We start from the raw sequence: 24531 nt of genomic DNA, 5'->3' as shown, positions 1-24531 counted from the left end.
GAGTTCCATATTGCCTAGCACATTACTAACGCTTCCACTGCTTACTGGGCTCTTAGAAGATGTTTGGGGTTAAATTACAGCTAAATATCAGCACAGAACACCGGGAGCCAGGACTGGTGGCTGGAAGCAAACTTTAGGGGATTGGGAGAAATTTGGCCTGACCCATGACAAATGGACACCTGGCGAACTAAAATCATGCTGGATTATGGATGTTGCCAGACCAGAGAGTGCCGGACTAGAACGGTTCAAACTGTACAAATTATACACCTGAAATTATCTTAAAAATTAATAACATTTATATTAGAAAGGGTTTTGTTTCTATTTTTAACCATAGCTACATTTTGGAATTGGACAATCTTGACAGTACCTCTTTAAATGGTAACTGAGAAGCCTTGACAGAACTGAGGTCAGGATGTTATGATGATGACAGTGCTGTTCTGCATGTGTAGGCTACACATTAGAAAAGGCAGAAAAACAGCTTGTGCTTCAGATAATTCCACACAACTACATACGAAACGCTGACTTGACTTTCCTCCTTGTCAGATGAACCTCTGTGCAATATAAGTACTTTTTATACATAAAACTAACTTGTCACTCCAACGGCCATTCCACTCCACTTGCCCCCATGGATTTCTTGGCCTTATGAGCTGCACCTTTCGGCCTCGGTAGCTCACCTAGAAATAGGAAAACAAAAATAGAGAAATTCCTGAATGGCCTTAAAATATACGGAGACTCTCGTGAGTGTACCAATCTCTGGCTGACTGCTGTCCTTAGCGAAAGCCAGGTCTACAATGGACCTTAAAGTCAATCATAGATTCACAGTTCCAGCTACAGTAAGAGAGTAGCCGGAATCGACTTATCTATGATTGACTCATCTGGCTGTCCTCACAGAGGGAGGTTGATGGGAGAAAGTCTCCTGTTAACCTCCCTTACTCCTTGTGAGACTGAGGAGTACAGGGGTTGACTGCTGACCCCTGATAGTTTGATTTTGCTCGTCCCCGCTAAGCGTGCAAAACTGAACCCTGGAAGATCGACCCTGACTGGGTTGATCAGTACAGAGTAGTGTAGGCAGTGTAGACGTACTCTAAAACAATGCATTATCTTCCAGAATGTGTAGGCTGAATAACTCTGCAGGGCACTGGGTTGCTCGGCAGGAGGAAATGTGCAAAGGGTAGAAGGGATGGTGAAGAGGAGGAGAAAAAGAAACCCCCAATCATGGTTGCATTAGCACTTCACTTTGCAGAGGGAGAAGAGTAAAACTGGGTGGAAAATGGAGTTTTTGGTTTGCTGAAAATTGAATAAAAGTTTCAGGCCAAATTAAAAATTGGCCAATATTTCCAGCAAGCTCCACAAAGTTGAAAAAATTAATTTTTAATTGAACAAACCATTTTGTTTGACCCAAAATGAAACATGCCATTTCAATGTCATGCATTTTAAAATGTTTTTGGTTTCTAAAATATTAAAGGAAAGAAAATTTCAGAAGAAAAAGTGGTTTTGCATAAAGAAAACCTACATGCTTTGTTTCAAAATGTCATACTTAAATACTTTTTTTTCCCCCAGAATATTTTTCCCAACCGAACTGGTTTGGTGAAATCTGCACGATTTCATAAAATATTTTATGAGAGAACTGACTTTTCTTTTTTTGGCAAAAACAAACTTTTTTAGTTGAGAACTTTCAGCTCGAGGGAAGAATCAGAGAATGATGCAGTCCTCTGGCTCCAAGGTCTTACTCCTAAGTTGCCTTTAGGCACAAGCAGCTGTGCACAACACTTTAGATGAAGGGATAAGGTGCATACATTGGGTGGCCTGCCAAAATCATGTCCCCTCCTTGTAGAATAGTGCCAGTGGCACTCTAAGGCTACGTCTACACGTGCAGCCAACATTGAAATAGGCTATTTCGATGAATAACGTCTACACGTCCTCCAGGGCCGGCAACGTCGATGTTCAACTTCGACGTTGCTCAGCCCAACATCGAAATAGGCGCAGCGAGGGAACGTCTACACGTCAAAGTAGCACACATCGAAATAGGGATGCCAGGCACAGCTGCAGACAGGGTCACAGGGCGGACTCAACAGCAAGCCGCTCCCTTAAAGGGCCCCTCCCAGACACAGTTGCACTAAACAACACAAGATACACAGAGCTGACAACTGGTTGCAGACCCTGTGCCTGCAGCATAGATCCCCAGCTGCCGCAGAAGCAGCCAGAAGCCGTGGGCTAAGGGCTGCTGCCCACGGTGACCATAGAGCCCCGCAGGGGCTGGAGAGAGAGCATCTCTCAACCCCCCAGCTGATGGTCGCCATGGAGGACCCAGCAATTTCGACGTTGCGGGACGCGGATCGTCTACACGGTCCCTACTTCGACGTTGAACGTCAAAGTAGGGCGCTATTCCTATCTCCTCATGAGGTTAGCGACTTCGACGTCTCGCCGCCTAACGTCGAAGTTAACTTCGAAATAGCGCCCGACGCGTGTAGACGCGATGGGCGCTATTTCGAAGTTGGTGCCGCTACTTCGAAGTAGCGTGCACGTGTAGACGCAGCTTAAATTTTCCAGACAAGCTGCCTCCCATCCGTGTGGAGAACAGGGTTTAGGAGCTTTCAGTCGGCAGCTCTAGGTTTCCACCACATGATTTTGCATCCCTCACCAGCCCAGTCTCCACCACACATTGTCAGCGTAACAACTTTGGGACATACCTCATCGATGCCAGTCACTGAATAAGCATGACCCTTTACAAGACCGAATGGGGTTCGAGCTTCTGACTCAGCTGCACTGCTGGTCTGAAATACAAAAACACACGCTGAATATCCAGCCTCGAAAGGACATAGTATGCGCCGAGGCTTTTATCAGTATCCGTGCCACAAAGCCCAACTAAAACTAGCCTTCCTCCTCTTCTTTACTTACGTCAATAGAACAGCCCACCATTGAGCCTCTTTTAAGAGCTTTTCCTAAGATTTCATAGAAGTTGTCTGGGGCCTTTTTGACCTCATACATTTCTCCAACTCCTCCAGTGAAGTCTTCCATGGCTTCTAGTGTGCTGCCTCCTTTTAGGGCTTCGTAGCTCCCATTCAGTCTGAGATACAAATACACCAAGAGGGAACAACATGTTTAAAAAGCTTTTTTAGGTTACGGTGAGCCTGATTCTCTCTCCTGGGTGAAAGTAATTTAGAAAACTTATCAGTATGGGGGCCTGGCTCCACGCCTCCCGGAAGGAGCAGGGCCTTGGAGAGAAGGGGTGGGACCTCAGGCAGAAGAGGCAGGGATGGGGACAGCCTCCCTCAGCCAGCCCTTCAGATCTGCATGGCACCTGTTGCCTGGGGGTCTGGCAGCAATTTAAAGAGCCTGGGGCTCCAGCTTCTGCTGTGGTAGTGGCAGTGGCAGCCGGGAACCCACCAGGCCCTTTTAAATAGCTGGACCCAGGGTCAACTGCCCCTTTGGCACCCCCTCCCTTGTTGATTGTCCTGCCAACAGCACAGCCACCAGTGGGAGTGGTGGGGGGAAAGGGCAGTAGCATTAACATAGGTTGCATACAGGCCCACACAAGTGGCCATTTCTTAGCAGTACACCATACCAGCCTGCTTCCACCTCCGCCATAAACTGCTTAAGTCAACAGAGTCGAAACTGGGTTTAGCGAGAGGAGGCTCTGACTCCCAGTTTGTTAATTGCCTTCTAATTAATTACCACCACCTCCTCAACCCAATCGCTCAATCATTCCCAGGCTGGAAGGGACCACACCACCCGTTGTTCAGCAGGCCACTGTGTGCAAAGCCAGGGCATAGTCTCATTCCAGTTGTTCGCCCGAAGAGTTGGCGTCATTATTATCTCTCTCGGCAGAAGAACAGATCAGGTTTTAAAGGAGTGAAGCCAACTGGAGTCACTCTCCACTGACTTTACTGTAAGTTGGATTAATTCATGAGGGATTAATTTAGGACATAGTATTTCTAGGTCAAGGCTGATGGCAATGCAATACTGTACACAAATAAAAGCGGACCATTTGCATTGTCTGACAAACTAAACTATGCATGCAGCCCAGGGCAGCCAGTACTTACTTGGCGTAGGCTTTTTCCAGTAAGGCGCTCCAGAATTCATTGTGTTCAGCCGAGTGCAGAAAAACCAACCGGTCTTTAAAGGTGGGTAATCGATCATCAATAACAATATCCAGCCACTCATTGTGCTGCCAAAACTGTGTTGAAAGGAGGTCGAGAGGATTATTTGGTAACTGTATTATTTGATATGGCTAGTATGCCTCTCTGTCTGATGTATTCCCATGGTTCTAAACGACCTCAGTAACATGTAGGGGCTGTTACAAGACTAAAAACACACCTTTTCTGTAAGCCAAGTGAAATCTTTCCCAAAGTAACAGAGAGAAAGCTGTGCTAGTCTATATAGTATCAAAACAAACAAGCAGTCCAGTAGCACTTTAAAGATTAACAATGTAATTTATTAGGTGATGAGCTTTCGTGGGACAGGCCCACTTCTTCAGACCACAGCCTGTTCTGGTCTACGAGTCTGTTCTGGTATGGCTGTGATCTGAAGAAGTGGGTCTGTCCCACGAAAGCTCATCACCTAATAAATTATTTTGTTAGCCTTTAAAGTGCTACTAGACTGCTTTCCCAAAGTAAACACCACATTTCCTTCATTAAGCTTCTTCTCAATTAGATCAATAAAGAAACAGGTGGGCTTATATTTTCTGACCCTTACACAAAGACACAGCTACGGTGAAACTCCATAGAAACCATGTCAGTTTCCTGAAATTAGCCACTTCATACATGCTGTAGTGTCAAACAGCAGTAAATTATTTAAATTATGCTGAATTCTTATGAGATCTGTGTATTGGGACAGACTTTCAAGGTATTTACTGTTTACAAACTGAAGGACACTAAGTGCTATTGGAAACAACAGTAAGGAACAAACTGAATTCAAAGCAAATAGGAATTTTGGCAAACTCCCACGATTTTTCACAATAAACTCCTTTAGAATACAATAGTGGCACAGAAATTAAGTAAGGTTGTATAGAAACTTTTCTAAAAGCCTATAACATTTAACAGAATATACCATTTCTCTATCATTTTAAACCAACCTAGAGAATTCTATAGCAGTGATCTATTCTATTGAATCTATGTTTTTATACTGTGCACACTTCCACAGAATCTGAGCACCTACAGATGTCTATTATATTTTAGAACAATGGTACCCAACCTGGGGTCTGTGGACCCAGTGGGGGTCCGTGAAAAAAAAAAGATAAATAAAAATGATAATAGAAAATAAGTTTTAAATAAATTGCGAAGTTGCAATCAATGATTACTTTTAAATTAACTATCTTCCAAATAATGTTGTTAATTCCTGTCCCAAAATCTGTGGTTTTCATTCAATGAAGCGCACACAGCAGCTAGATTTGGCTTTGAAGGGGATCCACAAATGGCTTCAGGGGGTGATTGGGGGTTTGCACTGCTGAAGAGGTTGGGAACCACGGGTCTAGAAGCTGTCTTGAAAATGTATATAAATTAGCACCCTGTATTACCTTATACTGGGCCATTTAGAAGCAGAGGTGACCTGTGTGGGGATCCTAGGTGTGTCCCTGCCTGCCCCTCCCCACAATCTGCCCCCGCCCCTTCCCCAATCTCCCCATCCCCATCCCCCCTCTTCCCCTGCTGCACCCCCACCTGCCTCTTCCCAGGGAAGTGCCATGCTGCTTCTGGTGAGTGCAGGGCGTTCCCCCCTCCCTTGCAGCGGTGCTCATTGAGAGTGCTGAGAGCTAGCAAGCTTGTGCTCCTTTTGAGCCACGCCACTGCAGGGGAGGGGCAGGACTACCTCCCCTACTTATCAGAAGCCGTGCAGCAGGGGGAGGGGCACAATGCTCGTGGTTCACGTGACACCCCCCCCCACCTGTGTTTAGAAGGAACCAGAATCGGAATGGAGTCAGATACGCTGATATGAATAGGGGTTAGGAACTGTTATCATATTTATTGATCTCAACCAGATATAAAATATCAACTCGAGACATCTTAAAAACCCACCTATGCTGCAAGGCCAAGTCTTCCTCTAGATTACACTTGGGTAACCTTGCCACTAAATGGACCAGTGCACTTAGCTACTCCCGCCCTAGGAAAGGCTGAGTTTTATGTCCTACGTTTATCTTACCTGAAAGTGAAATATTCCAGCATAACCTGGTCCAAAATTTTGATCCTGAGGTACGACTCTGGCTAATGTTTTTTCATTCAGTGTAAGGGAAGCTATAGCTGCCAAGAGCCAGCAGTCACCTGCAAAATGGAAAGACCAATGCACAGATCGCAGATAATATATTGTGAAAATAAACACAACCTACAGGAAAGAGATTCTGTAGCAGCCTTGTCTCTAAGTGTATGGGCAAGATTCTGACTTCAGTTGCATCAGTATAAAGCACTATGGCGTTATCCTGGATTTAGGTCACTGTAACAAAGACCACAATCATGTACTACAAGTTCTGCATTTAATTATGCATCAAGTCTTGTCACTTGGTGCATATACTCACGTTGATTTCCATTTGTTTGCATTTTGTTTATTTCCTGTGCAAGATGAGGTGCTACACAAACCAGCCGTAATCTGCCATAACTACGAACACAACTACCATCAGCTGTTTTCCTCTGTGCAGTGGGCTAAATTTTGTTCTTATTTATTGTGTCATTGTAAATCCAGGTGAATTCCACTGAAGTCTGCTATGTGACTTAGATTTACCCTGATGTCACTGTAAAGTAAACTTTATCTCGGAGTTCCCCACGCTGTGGTGCAATGTGAATAGGGGTTCCTTAAAAACAAATCAATGCAAGCGATATTTTTCCTTCTAAAATATTAAATAAGTAATTATCTGTGTATCAAAAACACTAAGGTATTTGAATAGTATTTAGATTGTAGGTGTAATAATATTTAACACATTCATCATACTATAGCTGTTATGTGACTTCTACTGAAACGGAGTCGATTTGGATTGTTTCGGCACAAGCTGTGTTGAGAGAAATCACGTAATGCTGCACCTGATATGAGGATCCACCCCTCCAGCATTGTTCCTAATATTATGAGGATTTGTGATCAAAAGATGCAAAAACACTTCACATTAAAAACGGTCATAAGTTATTTATTTCTATTTTCCAGTAGTTTTCTGTAAAAAGAACAAATTTATAAAAACACAGAATTTAAAACTATTTTTCTATACCTAATTTGTTTTGCATTTCTTTTTCATAACAATATTTTCTAAGCTTTAAGGAAGGACAGTCCTTTTGAAATTTTTATACTTAATTATAAGGTTGCTAACTCTCCTCTTATCAGAAGGACATTAGTTGTTCATTCAGATAATTTTCTCATGTTATATTTTTGTTCTTTGTAGAGTAAATGACATCTAAAAAAGCCTAACTTTTTAAATCAACTTTTAGCATTATGTGCAGCAGTTTTTCAGTATGAAACCCTCCAGCCCACCCCACTCCCTTTTGACCTGCACATTATGTGTTCCATCAGTATATTCCAGGATCAAAAGTGTACCATGGCCAAATTAATTTGGGAAACCCTGCTTTAGCTCATTATACTTAAAGTTCACAAAATCAGTGAGGTCCTTTCTGCCGCTGGAAAAGCAAGTATGATGGGGCTTCATTGGCTGGCTCTACATATGATCTTTCACATGACTTATGTAATGTAATGTAAGCAAGTGAGAGGATGGCAGAATGCCCACCACCCAAGGAGACTCAGTATCCTGATTAACTTAAAACTTCAGGAGAAGATTGGCAGGCACCAACCAGGCAAAATGCACTATGAAACCATTAACTCCTCACTTTCTTGGAAGTCTTATTGCATCTGAGCCAAGAGATGATCTCACAAAAATTAAAGGCAAAGCTTCCACTGTCCTCACCAGGACCAGGCTTTGACCTTTTCTGTGTGGGTTTTCTTCCTTGGATGAGGACAAGACTTTGGCTTTGTGTTAGTGACTCACAGAAGGGAAATGGTTCAAGAATGGAAGAGAACAAAAAATGAGCCATATGTGCTTTTCCAAGCCAGCAGGATGCTGCAAGCTCTGTGTTGTTTGCACTGAGTGAAGGGACTACTGAGTGCTTTATGGGAGGCAACAGCTCCATAATAGTCTGGAAAATCCAAATAAACCATTTAGGACGAGTGATAAAAAGCTATGCAACTTGCAGTGTGTACCATATGTAAATATCCCATGGAATTCAGTCAGGATTAAATGATGCAGCTTTCAGGGAAATGTAATAGGATTGCATAGAAGTTACTCTAAAAACCTATAAAAGTAAAGAGAAAATTACATACTTGCTTTCAAGAAACAAGGGTGTGTGTGAAGCAATGTCTTTCATTTATTCACCCACCTTGTTGCTTTAATGTCCTGGGAGCAACACTGCTATAACACCACTAAAAATGTTCTTTGTTTTTTGGAGGATCCAATAACATTGTATAGTAAGAATATAATTCTATACAATTCTCTAGCTCTAGTGTAGTGCAATTCAACCCAAAGCACCCGTGGTTCAGAGGGGGGTGACTGAGAAACTACAACCGATTTAGATGTTAGTCACAAAATACCATATGCCATGCAGGTTGAACCTCTCAAGTTCAGCTGCTGTGTTTTGATATGGGGCCAAACAAGAGAATTTGCCAGACCATGGGAGGTCAATATTGTCTAGCAGCATTACCAACATTTCCACTCCTTAAGTGATGTATAGAGATAAATTACCACTAAATAACAGCACAGAACAGTGAGAGCCAGGACTGGTGGCTGGAAACAAACTTTATGGGATCACAGGAATCTTGGCCACACCTATGATAAGTGGTCGTGCAACTGAATATAATCATGCTGGATTACGGATGTTGTCAGATGAGGGAGTCCAGACTAGAGAGGTTCAACCCGCACTAAATACCTTAATCTTTTTCAATGTGTGTTTATACAGCAAACTCTTTCATATCTGGCATTCTATCATCCAGAACTCTCAGACAACCAGCATTTTAACCATAAGTACTTTTCGTTATGTTTTCCAGAAGTACAGTATAGTGAAAGTAATTACAAGTACAGTATAAGTCGACAGTGTACAGTGCTACTGTTGTTGGCAAATAAAGTACTCCGCATACATGTTTTTGTGTTTGTTAATCTAATACCTAATAATATTAATATCTAATCTTATTTTTCTTTAGTGTTATTCATTGCTAGATATACCTCTGTATTATCCAGAATATTTGAGTATGTGGCAACCTTCTAGTCCTGGAGCTGCCTGATATAAAAGAGTTTACTGTATTTTTATTTGCTTTTTCTCCTAGAGTAATCACGGCCCAGATTTTATCCTGCAGGACCAAGTAGCTGTGCCATGGCATTGCAGCTCATGTTGCATGAGTGCACAGAAGTGCATCATCATATCAAAACACAACAGCGGCAGCAACCTGTGGTGGTGTATTGGTATGGTGGGACACATCAATGCACATCTGTGCAGGAAGCTGCCATGAGGCTAGTTGCATTATTATTTTCAGACTGCCCTAAAAGAAATCGAGTATCTAAATTGTTGTAGATGCTATTACATGATTAGAGGACATAGATCTAGGATGCTCCTGTCAGTTTCATGATGGATGGCAATAGGCAGCATAAACTTCTCCCTAGCCTTTTACAGCTCTGTTTTTAATTTGGAGGGAAGGAAGCAGTTGTTTACCTCCACAACAACCACCAGTTTTTTATGGAGGCATTGAGAAATTGGTAGGAGATTTGAATAAGAACATGTTACTACTTCTACGCATTCGAGGAAGAAGAGCCTGGAGAGGCATATTTGCCTACTGGATAGCACACCAAACTGGGATGTAGAGAACATGGGCTCTAGATGCAGCTCTGCTACTAGGAGGCCTTGAGCAAACCACTTACTCGCTCTATGCTTCAGTTCTACCATCTGTAGACTGGGGAAGGGGTATTGATATTGAACCTCTTTGTAAAGGACTTTGAAATCCACTGAGGAGGAGTACTCATAAAAACTAGGAATTGCTGTTCTATAATAACAATCACCCCCCCGGCCCCGTTCTAGAATCTCCGGTACCACAGCATCTGGTCAAGTGTAGAGTAATTCTGTAATGGGAAAACACTCACCAAGATCCCCTTGACAAATGTCAGTTCTTGTGGCTCCTCCAACTATAAACTGTGGGTCTTTAACAATTTCCTGAGAGAGAGAGAGTTAAAAAAAATCATTTAAAATAGGCCCAGAAAAATAGAGCAGCATTTGAGAGACGGGCTGGTCATTGATACGGTACATGCATAACAACAAGCCTCTACCATACAATAGTGCAGAAACTGTGTTACACTGTGTTGAGCCTTTAGCTGCTAATTAGACTGTGTCACAATGAACGGCTCATTTGTTCTAATGCTTTCCAATTAACTTAGTGTTGATGAAAGGTTTTGGATTGGCAACCTTGACACTGGGAAGGATTCTGTATACTCACAGAACATTTATAGCGTAGGCAGTGGTTAGCAACCGTGATAACATCTTCCCCTAAAAAAAGAAAAGGCTGATCGCACCCTTTGTTTGCTTTACCAACTATTGTTAGCTTTAAGTGGGTGCAGCATCAGGTATGACACTGCACACCCTTAAGTGTCCAAAGGTTGGGACGGGCACAGCCTGTAAGCCACTTGTACAGAGGAAAGGAATTTGGACAGGCACTTCTATGATTAGTTTAAGTTCTCTCAGATGTTCTGAATTGGGTAGAGGGTTGTGTTTGTAAACTTATGAATCTGTCAGGGATTTCCTCCAAGTTGTCTCAAAAAAAAAAAAAAAAAAAAAAAGCCTTCACTGCTTTGCTGCAGGTTCTCTGTTGCACTGAATGGAATCTTAGGATACAAAAGGCACCTATTGATCTTTGTCCTTGAAGTACCCCTTCTATCCAAAGGTGCACCATGAATGCCAGTCCAGGCTACCAATGGATGGGGGAGGGAAGGAGGAAGGTGGAAAGGAAGGGGAAGTTGCCCCAAGGACAAGAGATTTACTTCTGTGGCTGCCCTGACTGTACTGCATCACAATCTTTGATGCAGTTATCTTTGTAATACCTCTGTGAGCTAGGGAAGTAATGTTAGCCCTGTTTTGGAGATGGGAAACTGAGGCATAATGGGGTTTGTCCAAGATCACACAGGAAGTCTGTGGTACACTCAGCACCTTTGAGGATTCAGCCCTTAGGGAGCATAATATTGCATCTTTGTAGCAGAAAAGCTCAGCCCTGCTCCTACTGAAGTAAACACAAGCATGCCGGAAGAGCACAGCCTTACAGAGGAAGAGAAGAAAGATACTAGCCTCTGCACTGCTGATGAAAATGAGAAATGTCTGTTGGCAATGACGATCATTATCCAGCAAGTCACAAATGAAGTCAGCACAATTTGGCATCTTGAGAGTGTTCCCCGGCTTCAAAGGAAGCGACAGCGGGTAGGTGAGCTGCTCACATTCCTTCAAGCCAAGTGCCTTCCCAGCAAGACGCACTGATGAATTTGATGTGTCACAGTTACAGAAAACAAAGGCAAGTCAAACCAGAATTTGTCATTGCCTGAGCCACCTGCTTGTTAAATATACCCAGGTGTGTGTGACCTGGGACAAAATGATAAAAAAGCCATTCATAGTCCTTAGAGTACTACACAGGAAAAGGTGTAGAAACTTTAGTTTTAATAATATGCATTATTTTAGAATTGCTGCTTAAGGGAACATAAGCATGTAGCGATTAAAAAACTCACACATTTTAAAGAGAGCTAATTAACTCAATCTGTCCCCAAATGCTGCAAAACTTTCTCCTGCCCTGACCTTTCCTCCCTATGTATTGCGTGTATGACGCTCCCACCATGGTCTTTGTGTCCGCTTCTTAGGGTGGCACATCGTCCCAAAGCCAGGAAATCAATAGCCAATGCCTCCTGGCTCTGAACAATCACACAGTATTGCAGTAGCACAACGCATTTGTACAAACAATATTTCATATCCTCCTTGCATAAAATCCCCTTCCCACCAGACGAGGTGGCTGTTGGTAATAATGAAATAAGGAACCTTTCAAGTCCAGGCCACTAAAGGGAATCTGGCTTACATTCATACTGACCAGACCTTTTTAAAGTCTGATTGTTGCTTGGTAAAGTGAGTTGGTGGTCATTGTGCAGCTTCTAGAAAACTGTCTCTTCATCATAATTAGCAACCTCGTGGCCATTCTCATTACGGACATAGACCCTGAGTCTCCTTTAGCTTATACCAATGTGAATCAGAGGTAACAGCCCTGACTCTCACTTACGTTAGTATCACAACAACAAGAAGTCTTGTGGCACCTTATAAACTAACAGATCTTTTGGAGCATAAGCTTTCATGGGCAAAGACCCGTTTCATCAGACGAATGAGTGGAGAGGATGGTATCAGAGGGGTATTTAAAGAGTGGGGTCCCAGTAAGAGGGAGGGCCAGAGCTGACAAGGTCTATTCAGCAAGGTGGAAATGGCCCAGTATCAACAGAACTTATTTAAAGAGGAAAAAACAAGTGAGATACCAAGTTAAATACCCCTCTGAAACTACCCCCCCACTTATGCCTCTGCTGAAGCGGCTCTTTGCTCACGAAAGCTTATGCTTCAAAATATCTGTTAGTCTATAAGGTGCCACAAGACTTCTTGTTGTTCTCGAAGCTACAGACTAACATGGCCACCTCTCTGGTACTTGTTAGTATCATAGAGGTTGCCAAGTTAGTCTGTATCTTCAGAAACAACAAGAAGTCTTGGGGTACCTTGTAGACTGACAGCTAGTTTGGAGCATAAGGTTTCGTGGGCACAGACCCACGAAAGCTTATGCTCCAAGCTAGTTGTTAATCTATAAGGTGCCACAGCACCTATGTTAGTGTAACCCAGAGGAGAATCGGGTCCCAAGGAATGAATGGACATGAAAGCTGAACCATAGATGGCTCTCATCTGCTTTAACTGGGTATTTCAGTTTCCAGGATTACCAAAGCCCACGCTTTTCAGGAGGACTACATTCTAAAAGCACTCCTTGTGATTTTGCACAGACTTGGAGAGTGTGATTTTTCAGGTGTGCTTGTTTGGCTAATATACAGCCTGCCATGATTTACTCTTATAACCATGGAAGTATTGTATTATGAGGTAGTTTGGAGTCATCTTGGCAGAAGGCCTTGATCCCTGTTTATGTAACCTAGCATGAATGCTGTTATGAGGGCTAGGTGAGATGCAAGTTCCAGTAGTTCAAAGTAGTGGCAGCTTCACTTTCAAAGGGGAGATGGGAGGCCATAAGGAACCCAGCTCAGCTACCCCAAAAAGGATGGTATTGGCACAAAAAGAAGGGACCAGGGCAGGCAGGTGGGCAGGTGATTCACGGAGAAGATTCCTCAGTAGAGTTCACACCCAGTCCTCTGCAGAGGGAAATCCCATGGTTGGATACAATAGTATCTGATGGTACAGGAAGGAGGATGTCACAGCTCTCCATGGCATATTTGCTGAATTTGGCTATAAACCTAACTGCACATCAGCAACTGCAGAACTAAAGTCTATTTTCAAGCCTAACATGGAACTGCGCGTGGCCCATAAAAGGAAAGCCAGAAAGAATTTCCCCATCTAACACCATGAAGCTGTTGTATAGAAGCTGTTTAAGCTGGGAATATTCATTAAAAACAACTAGAAATCTAGAGCATGTTACCATCAGCCAAGGCTTCATGTTTACAAAGACCCCTGAAGAATCCATCCACTGAGGTAGCTTGAGGTACTGACCTTTAACTGAACCATTTTTTTCCATGCCCTTTAAAGCCACACCTTCATGTTTCTTACGAATGGAATGCAGACCCCGGGGCATGGCAATGCCTTACGATGTGCTATGGTTTCAATTCACCCAGTTATTAACGCTCCTGTTCCCTATAAGTCGAGAACTGAGGCAGCCATCCAGGAGAAATTCAAATGCCGCTCAGCTGAATAGCTGAGCACCCGCAGCAGGAAGCCTGTGTTTCTAGTGGTGTTACACCCCTGCACATACCTCAGTGCATAAAAGAACATTTATTCTGCACATAGATGGAAAAAATTGAGAGAAAATTGATTAACGACCCTCCAAATCTGGGAATGGCATTTTAGAACACTGTAGAAAATGCTAGAAGAATGGGGAAATGGCCTGGAATAGCTATTGCGGAACAACTTTTTCTGCAATAGCTATTCCCTTCAATTCTCCCCATGTGGACATTGCTGAGTAGCTCTAAATTTTACACTAAAGAGATAAAGCTGAGACATACAGTCGTCCAAATGCTCCTTAATTTACAGCTTCTTCTGGCTCAAGAGTGGGAAAATTACTATGTCCACATGGCCAACTGAACAATAAACTTTTGTCATTCAGCAGCATTTAAAAAAACCACCGAAAGACAAAAGCTTTGCCTCAAGAGTCAGCGTGAACAGCACCTTGTCTACAGTGTGATGTCCTACCAAACCAGCGAATGCCAGCCAGGGCCACCGATGGGGGAAGGAAGGAGGTGGAGGAGGAGCTGGGGAGGGAAGGAGAAGTTGTCACGGGGACCAACAATTTAAAATGGCCCAGGGCTCCCAGATGCCACCTTGGCAGCTGCAGCAGCCAGAGCCCTTTAAATTGTCACCAGAGCCCCACACAGGTGACACGGAGGGCTGCTTGGGGGACGAACGGGCTGGTCCAGGTGCTGCTGAGGGCTGCTGCCTCTTCTGCTCCCTGCCTCGCTCCTTGCAGGGGGTCCAGAGCTGAGATCCCATCCTGTCTCCCCAGCGCCCAGGGCCAGTGACATCTGTTGCCAGCCCTGACATCAGTCATTGTGGGTGGAAATTTTTTGTCGGCAAAAGAGCCAACAAACGGTGGCTACGCTGCCTGACTTTTAGTGACACACCCGTAGTGACACAGCCTTGTTGCTAGTGCTGTTGTGTAGATCAAGCGTTAGGTTTGCTCTGTACTAGGCAGGTAAGTCGAATGCAGATATGCAATTCTAGCTAATGCAATTGCACAACAAGAATCGACTTACCTGCAATCAACTTACCTGGCCGTCCTCACTGAGGGAGGTTGACAGGAGAGTTTCTCCCATCGACTGCTGTCCCCAGATAGTTTGATTTTGTGCGTCTCTACCAGGTGTGCAAAAGCGAACACCGGAAGATCAGCTCTGAATGGGTCAATCTCCTGGTACGTATAGATGCACAAGTGCTGAGTCTCCCTTCCATATTGAGTGACTGTGCATGCCAGTCTGAGGGACTCTAAAGTGGTGTAAAGCAGCCTTACTTTCACAACTTCACATTTCACCTGTCTCAGAAATGATGGCAGCATTCAGAGGCAGGTCTGGAGGTTGGTGAGGGCTATTCAGATTGGGAGAGTTTTGGTTCAAGTCCACTTTTAGACCCCAGATTTATTTACAGGCACCGGGGGAAAAATTCTTTATTTTCATTCCCTAATTTAAACCGCTGTAACATTCCCAAACAGCGAAAATATTACAGACTGTGAGATATTTATATTGGCCTTGTCACTAACCTAATCTAAATAATGCCTGTGGGATGGAGAAAAAAGTGGTGTATTGAGCCTAGAGGAAACTAATGAGAAAGGGGGTCACCTGTTCTCAAACAGTAACAAAAAAGCCTCTGTTGGAAAATGTAGTTTTAACGTTTGTCTTTTCAAATAAGAAAGAGAAAGCAGGGTAATGTTGCTAAATAGCTTTTCAGCTGAGATTTGGCATACAAAGCCAGATCTGCAGATTTTGTAAATCAGCACTGCTCCAATGACTGCAGTGAGGTTATACAAATGCACACCTGCTGGCCCATGCCGTGTGTATGTACACACGTGTATACTTGCTTTTGACATATTAGAAAGTCCTTCTTATACCGGCTGAAGGAGATATAGCCAATCCGAGCGCCCACATCCGGCAATGCAACATCCCATTGGTTCTAAATGCTTTACAGGAACTTCTGAAGAGAGGGGTTTTTTGTCTGACGTCTAATGCTATTTAAATCCAACAGATCGCTATTTCTTCAGGCTTTAAAAAGTCCAGGTCCGTTGCGGCGATGGTGTGAAAGGTAATGTTAGTCGGGCTCCCTTACGCAGACAGAGAGACAAGCTGGGTGTGGTGCAACGCACACCTTGTATCTCCAGTATCCTGGGTCTGACATGGCTCCAAATACACTGGTTACAGAAACGCTCCCTGATACTTAGGGTATGTCTATATTTACCACAGCGTCGATGCTGCAGAGCTTGATCTTCCAGGGTTCGATACAGCGCAATCTAGTAGAGACGTACTAAAGGATATCCCTTGTCCACTCTGGTATTCCTTTGCAATGAATAAGGGAATTTGATGGAAGAGTTTCTCTGACCAACCTCCCGCTGTGGGGACAGCAGAAAAAGTCAACCCAAGGCGTGCTAGTCTGGTAGCTGGAGTTGCAGATCTTAGGTTGACTTTCTCCCTTAGTGTAGACCAAGCCTTAGCCTCCATTACTTTAACTTACAGATATGAAAGGGAGACTGACCTGGCTTTATTTACACGCTGAGGAGACAGAAGAAGGTGAAACTTTAAGTAGTGTGTGAGCTGCTATAACTGATACCTTCTCACACCCTCTCCTGAGCTGCTTGTCTTGATACATGCCTGACACACATACACATTCACATGACAGAAATCACAGCCTAAAGGCACATCTCATGTCAAGTCACTTATGTGTTCTGAAATATTTTGAAATGCTTCCAATTTCAGCTTGCAAAAACTAGCGATGGCTGGATGGACACTGAAGATGGCCCATGCTCCATTGCTACAGATAATCACTTGGAATAATGGCAGCAGCGCAAACAGATTTCGAATTGGAGATTGACAGTGAAGATGGGGGCAGCTTCGAAATAAGGGCCCCCCCTCGACATTCTCTTACTTTGTTCTACTTCTATGGGAGTAAGGGAATGTCAAAGTGGAGTGCTTATTTCAAAGCTGCCCCCACCTACACTTTCAACCTTCAATTCAAAGCCTGCACTTTGAAATTCACGTGGCTGCAATTATGCTAGTAAGGCACTGAATATGCACATTAGTGTCTCATTAGCCTGCTTCGAACTGCCTCATTACCATGCCACCTCAGATGGAGGGGGGTGGGGCGAGTGTAAAGTACTACTATTTGACTGAGTTAGCGTTCCTGTTGGTTAAATGTAAAATTCTGAAGTTAACGTTTTCTGACGGAAAGGGTTACAGGAGACACGGTTTAATATGCAAAGTTTAAATATTATTTTTTAAATGTTTCAAACCAACTAGGTTGTGCACATTGTTAGCCCATGATATGACTTCACTACTGTTACCATCATTCTTCTTCTTCTGCCCCGCCAATCAATTCCCACACACTTATACAGCTTTTCTAACATTCCGCTCTGCTTCTTTAAAGCCTAAGGCAGATGCTTGACTTTAAGCATGCAAACAGTGCCACTAAATTCAACAAGGCTAAACCTGCTGTGGATATGACCTTCTGTGGCCCTTACTGCGGATGAACAGCTTGGCCCTTACAAATTTACTAGAAGTTATGGACCGAGTTCACTCTGGATTACACAGGCACTAACCAGGAATAATTCCGTGGAGTACAATGGAGTTAAACTACAACATAAAGAATTTAACAACGGATTAGAGCAAGAGATTTGTGAGTTAGAGCCCATATTCAAATTTGACACACTAACACGTGGTATAAACAGACACATCAATTACCTCACGCGTTACAAGGACTGCTTCCCTTCCTTTGATGTTCATAATTAGCTCAGAAGGACAATTAACACCCCCACACCTCTCACACCCTTCCTTCTGTCCCATTTGATTTGTCAGTTATTAGAATTTTTTTTTTGGCCCTCTGTACTTATACACGTCAGTCTGTATTGGAAATGAAATTGATCTGAAGAAGTGGGTCTGTCCCATGAAAGCTCATCACCAATTGAATCATTTTGTTAGTCTTTAAAGTGCTACATTTCTGCTGTTTTGTTTTGCTGTAAAAGCCATCAGAGGAGAGGCAGACCAAGAGTAAGAAAGACGTACATCATGCACGTATATATTGCATATGGACAAAGCTGCAGAAGCTATAATTTACACAGGTATTTATTGGCCCATCTATACACACACCACTGTCTCTCTCCATACACAGATCACACTCAGATTCCCTCTCTGGAGTGGATCCTGATCCATACTGTAAACTCTTTGTGGGCAGAGACTATGGCTGGAATCCTGGTGAGGGCAAAGGCAAAATTCCCCTTGACTTCAATAGAGCCAGAATTTCACCCCATGTCTCTCATTTGTCTGTGGAGCTCCATATGCAAGTAGGGCTCTCTGCCCCATTGGGCTCCTTTTTGCTTTGTTTGTTTGTGTGTTAGGAAGTGCAGTGTCACCCCACTCTTGGCAGGAGAGAGGGAGGAATACATAGGATGCATAGCAAGCGCAGAAATGAGATCTAAGCATTGTCATACTCACCCCAGGCCTTTTCCACACAAAGGGGATGGGTGGCTTCTCACTGTAGAAGAGAGAGGAGACGTTGGCTGGGAAGTCACAGTCTTCAAAGAGGGTCCCCCGCTGTTGGCACTGGCGCTTCAGCTCCTCATAGGTCTGGCCAGAGGAGTGTGTGGCACGAGCACTCTGAGGTAGAGGTGGAGACCGTGGCCTTGAGTCCTGGTATGTGTAAGGCATCGCTTTGCCTTGCCTGCAATAGCAAAGGCTCCAGTGGTCACAGAGATAAATGGAGGAGGGTGGGGGTCAGAGGAAAAGAGGAGAGGAAATCTCCAGCACGCACCAGACAAACAGAAGGGAGAAGGAACAAGCTACTCGCTACAAGACAAAACAAATTGAGCCTGTGCTGCAGGGAAGTGAAAAATGTGCCCAAGCACCTCCTCTGTTGCACCTGTTTGAATGACAGGGAGACCTCCCTGGACGCCTGAAATAACAATAGAAAGGAACGCCCTGAGAGCAAACAGAAAAGCAAACTTAGCTGCCCTTTTCATGAGTTCCAGCTGCTTGGTGTGCGCCCTCTGGCATGTTGCCTCAGGAATGGCAAACCGGAGTTCAGAGGTAACTTCATTTCCTTCATGTGATATGAATATGTTGCACCCAGAAAGAGAGGCAGTGAGCAGGTGAACTCCCTCGGATCATCCCTTTTATGCTCTAATGATATGGCCAGGGTGTGGAACTATTTTCTTTGCTGGCTGAATAACTCTGAGACATGCCACTTTGCATGAAAATCTCTCACAGCTCTGGATAGAAAGTTACCTAAGCACAGGCTCTCACCAGTCGGGTTCCTTTCACCACACCCTACCTATGGCCAAAGGTCACGTAAGATAATCTATGCAAACAGCCTCTCCTACCCACCTCAGACCCCAAAAACTCAATCCTTTTTCATACAACAGCAGAACCAGGAGGACCTCCAGAGCCTTCTCACAAAGTGACTGGTGCAGGGGTGTCTCCGTCCTGCCATCTGCACCATGGGACAGGAGAAGGATGGGAACTGCCCATAGGCCCTGGAACATTCAGCACTGAGCGTGATAACAAAAAGAAGGGCAGTTGTGTTGAAAGTGGGACAGATGATGAGGGGGTATGTATGGAATGCTCACAGGATGACTTTCCCAGGGTGTTGTATGGAGGGAGAGCACAGCATGCCAGGGCAGTAGAAGAAGGTATACGTGTGGGGTTTCAGTGATGAGGAAAGGTGGACTCTGGACAGAAAGGGCAAATGTGAGGTAGGGAGAGAGATTTATATACATTGTAGACCATGTTTTGGCACAAGATGCGTAAATAACAGCTACCTAACTGCAAACCTAGCTTTGTGACCCATGTCTACCCATCCATCTACTTCCTGAACTTTTGTTTGTAGCCTTCACCTGTCACATCATTTCTACCATTAAACTGTAAGATCTTTATGCTAGAGAGTGAATCTGGAAACGAACAAAACACACTGTGGCCGCATCTACACGACAGTGATCTTTCGAAAGATGATCTTCCAGAAGACCTTGTCCTGAAGGACTTCTTTTGAAAGATCTTGTCCACACACACATACACACAAGAAAAAAGCGGATCAAAGGAGCAATCTGCTCTTTTGAAAGAGAGAATCCATGCACCCCCACTCTTTGTAAAGAATGGGCCAGGGTAGAAAAATCCAGTACCACGAGGATCGCTCTTTTGAACAAAGGGCCCCCAGAGAGCCGACACACTCACCTTTTCTGACAGAACTGGAATTGGGAGAGGAAGAGGGTATCCAGAAGAAGTGTCACACTCTTTCCGAAGGACTTCAGAGGAGCGCATTTTGTGTGTGGATGCGTCGCTTGGTCTTTCAGAGGAGGGCCTGATTTTTCCAAAAGGACTTGTTAGTATAGATGCAGCCTGTGAGTAATGTGGAGGAAGGTTAAATAAATATTAGTTAAAAGCCAGAATTAGAATGGACGTTCTTTGAGGCTTGCAAAGGCTGAAGACATTTGCCACCTGACAAAAATTGCAGACTACCTGACAAAACTTTACCTTAACATACAAGCACTGCCAGCTTTTCTCCGGTTTTAATCGGTACTCTGACAGCTCAGTCATTCTTGCTTCTGAGATGTGATTTATGAAACCCAGTTAGGTGAGCCAGAATAATTCCCTTCTGTTTTGTTCTTTTTCATAACAATGTGGGAAGGAAACTCTCCACTTTCAAAACAAAAAGCAATCAAGTAGCACTTTGAGACTAGCAAAATAGTTTATTAGGTGAGCTTTCGTGGGACAGACCCACTTGGTCTGAAGAAGTGGGTCTGTCCCACGAAAGCTCACCTAATAAACTATTTTGCTAGTCTCTAAAGTGCTACTTGACTGCTTTTTGTTTTGATAGTGTATAGACTAGCACGGCTTACTCTGTTACCCTTCACTTTCAGTGTGCATTTCCTTATTTACCTCACTGAACTGTATTGTTATGAGTGCCTACATATTCCAGGGCTCCATTGTATTCTGCCCAAACACATTGTAGCAGATAACCCATATTCTAATCAGACTGAACAGGACATGGGGGAAACAGAGGCACAGAGAAGGGAGGTTGCTTGCCCAAGGTCCACTTCAGATTAGTGGAAGAACCAGGAACCTTGTTCACTTAACCACTCAATCCAGTACCCTGTCTGTTAAACCAAATTGTACTGCATTGGATGAGTTCTTTCTTTGTACACTTGACTGTAGCTCTGACTGACACAAATGGAAGCTGAACATGCACATCTTAGGCCAGAATTTAGTCCTTGGTTTTTTTTCCTTGTATATGTTTACCCAGTCTTATCACTTGCCTTAAATGGCTGTGCGACTTTCTGTCTCAGAGGAAAATATAATACAGCTGACATTGATCACAAGATGCTACTACACTCATGGCAATTAGTCAGTGTTTTACACAGCATTGTAAGTGAATTGGACTGATAGAGAGTCCCTGCTCCCGGAGGTGACTGGTGAGGAGTGTCGGGGGTGGGGGGAGCAGTAGCCACATGCCCCTGTCCTGAGCCCTCCCTGAACATGCTCTGCCCATGCCCTTCCCAAGGAAAGGGATAAGGAGATGAGTGGAGACAGATTTGATGTAGAGTCATGATGTGGCAGTAGAACTGGGAGTGACTGGACGTGGAGACTAAGGAGTAAGGTGAGGCTAAGACTTGCTGGTCAAGGAGTCGGATTGCAAGAGACAGGACTGGTATAGGGACAGGTCAGAAGGGACAGAGCAAGTGGGCTGAAGAATCCATTCCACTTAAACACATTCTCCTCCAGAGCCTGGAATAGAAGCCTGGCGTTTCGCCATTCCTCTGCTGTCAGTAGATGGATATCCTTGGAACCCCCTGTGTCTCTTCCCTCCCTAGTTCTGTTCCACAGAAAGGACCTACTGACAACCAACTACTTGGGTTAGCTTAAGTGATAAAGGTCTGTAGGGTGGTTCCACAGCTTCTAACTCCGCTGATGACCCAAATGGGTAGCTATATGATGTCAAGGGCTGGAATTAGTCTTTCAGTTTGTGTTTTGCATACTGCACAACACACACTGGATACTTATCAATGTCACAAACCACTAGATTGACAAACGGAAAGGAATGTCAAAGGAAAAGGCTAGTTTATTTACTGGACTTTGACAATCAGTGGTGGTGCAGTTAACATTTTTGTTTCCCTGGGCCAAAGAACTTATGTATAGGATTCCCTAAGAACGCCCTGAGCCTGCTATCTGTTAGTCATGAGCAATTGGAAATGCTCTCGTCCATGAGCACTGACATGGCATAACACTTTGTTACAAAAGGGTGCATCTCGCGACCAGTGAATTCAATGGGAGTTTTGCCATTAAGATCAATGGAAGCCAAAATTATGCTCTTTTAGAAACAAACCAGCTGTCGGGGCTGTCTGTGAACTGATTGAAGTCCAGCTGCCAGGAACATCTACCAGAACAGCTACAGGAGATGAACTCACGTGGTTTCAGGTAAGATTTGCTTCTTGTAAAAAGAACACCTGCAAGAAAGTCCCAAGCTATTGAAACAAAAAACAAACTTTCACTTTGACAATTAATTGGTACAAGGTCATAATTTGGCACAAGGTCAGCTAAATTTAAGAACAAGTGTTTCATTTCTTCTAAGCATTTGATCAGGTATCCTCCCTCGAGACATGACGACTCTGAGTCAAGAAAGTGTCCCTCAGGAAGGGTCTGTAAATATTACTGTGTATTGAGGTGTAGATTCTTCTTTTACTGTGAACATTTGTGTCAAAAGAAACTAACAATGCGTTAAATACCCTCCTAATATTATTTTCATGTAGTTGCCCCTGAGATATTATGTGACTCTCTATAGGAGGAAGGAAGGTTTGTGCTGTTGCCAATGGGAGGATAAGTTGCACTGCACATTGGTACTCCACATCGATTAGATTGCATCTGATGAAGCGGGTCTTTGCCCACGGAAGCGTATGCTCCAAAATATCTGTTCGTCTATAAGGTGCCACAGGACTTTTTGGGTGTTTTTTTTTTTTTTTTTTTTTTTGAAGATACAGACTAACACAGCTACCTCTCTGATACTTCACACTGATTGGGCTTCAGCTGGAGTACTGTGTCCAGTCCCGGGCACTGCATTTTAAGAAAAACTAAGACAAATCTGAGAAAGTCCATAGAAAAGCAGCGAAAATGATGAAAGGTCTAGAAAACAAGCCAGATGAGGGTAGATTGAAAAGAGCTGCGTTTGTTTAGTTTGGAGACAAGGAGCTGGAGGGGGACATGATAGCAATTTCCTAGCATGTCAAAGGCTGTTACAAAAGGGAAGGAGAAAATTAGTCTCTTTAGCTGCTGAGGATCGTACAAGCAGCAATGGGTTTAAATTGGAGTAAGCAGGGTTTAGGCTGGACATTAAAGAAAAAAAAACCTGTCAGAATGGCTAAGCACTAGAATAAATTTCCCAAGGAGGTTGTGGACTCTTCATCACTGGAGATTTTTAAGAGCAGGTTAAATGCCTGCCAGAGATGGTCTAGGTCATGGGCAGGTAAGATATAACTTGTGGGCTGGATTTGGTCATCAAGCTACTGCATCCCTCCCCCTTGGACCCTCAGGCATAGAGCAGCCAGCTGCTTCAGAACAGCCCCCATGGGGCTTTAAGTGACTTTCTGCTCTCCATGTAGCTATCTGCTCCACATGCCAGAGGGAGCACTGGGCGGGGGGGGGGGATGGGGGATGCTTGGCCCACTGCCCCCACCCCCAAGCAAAATCTCTCAGCTCCCATTGTTCAGTTTTCTTATTCCTTTACTTCACCTTCCTTTGGATGCCACACTTACTCCTTCCTTCAGCCTGGGTACAACTGGTAAAAGGGTCACAGCAGCAGACCCTAAAAGCCTGGGGTCGGAATGGGGGAGAATTCCCTCAACTACAGGAATGACGGACGCCTTCCCAAGGCTTGGGACAGGGGTGTGCCAGAGGTAGGGCTGCAGCAGAGGGCACTGCTGAGCTCGTCGCCTGTCTGGTTGGCCATAGGGAAGTGGAGAGACACTGCCGTAACTAAATTTTACTGGGAGTGGGGAGGGTCGCATTGGATTCCAGAGCAGCTCAGAATCAGAAGGAAGCTTAAAGCCATCTTCACCCTCACCGCCCCACTGCCAACAAGTAGAATTTTTGGTGGGCCCCAGAAAGTCCGTGTTGAAGCCCTCAGTGGGCATGCAAGAGGCAGATCCACCCATACTCGTGCAGCTGGGAGGGGTGAAGCCCAACAGGTCAGCATGGCCTGGCGGAAGGGAGGACAGGCCAAATGTTAGTGGCGTTGCACCCCACAGGACAGATGCAACGTCTCTCGAATTCAGGGTGGTGGGCGGCGTTCCTGAGCATCTTTTCCATCAGGGTACAGAATAAATTTTCCTATGTGCACCAGAGTGAAGGGGCACTACCGGTAGGAACACAGGCTGCCAGCTGCGGGCGCCCTGCTAATCAGCTGGGCAGCATTTGATTCTCTCCTGGGCAGCTGCCCAAGTGCTCAGCTTACAGGGAACACTGATGGTGGGGCTGGTAACCTGGCTCCCCGCCTTAACTACATTTTTGTCATGTCCTTGGCTCAAACATTGGTGGGGCTCAAGCCTCATAGACCCATGTGACTCAGCGCCGGC

The 24531-nt window shown here is 44.4% G+C and overlaps 1 protein-coding gene across 1 annotated transcript in view; it reads right to left on the bottom strand.

Annotated features, from left to right (window-relative positions):
* Window positions 1-18622, bottom strand: part of CAPN9 (calpain 9) — a 49916-nt gene extending 31294 nt beyond the window's left edge. The window contains exons 1-7 of the mRNA XM_074988662.1: window positions 18410-18622; window positions 10088-10157; window positions 6136-6254; window positions 4044-4177; window positions 2899-3067; window positions 2691-2774; window positions 589-674 (exon numbers count right to left, since the gene is read on the bottom strand). Coding sequence (XP_074844763.1) covers window positions 589-674; window positions 2691-2774; window positions 2899-3067; window positions 4044-4177; window positions 6136-6254; window positions 10088-10157; window positions 18410-18622 — 875 coding nt within the window. The remainder of the gene's footprint in view (window positions 1-588; window positions 675-2690; window positions 2775-2898; window positions 3068-4043; window positions 4178-6135; window positions 6255-10087; window positions 10158-18409) is intronic.
* Window positions 18623-24531: the final 5909 nt, after the last annotated feature.

Source organism: Carettochelys insculpta, chromosome 3 (genome assembly GCF_033958435.1).
Source record: "Carettochelys insculpta isolate YL-2023 chromosome 3, ASM3395843v1, whole genome shotgun sequence".
Classification (NCBI taxonomy): Eukaryota; Metazoa; Chordata; order Testudines; family Carettochelyidae; genus Carettochelys; species Carettochelys insculpta.
The sequence above is the reverse complement of the archived record's forward strand: the minus strand, read 5'-3'. Positions and strand labels throughout refer to the sequence as shown.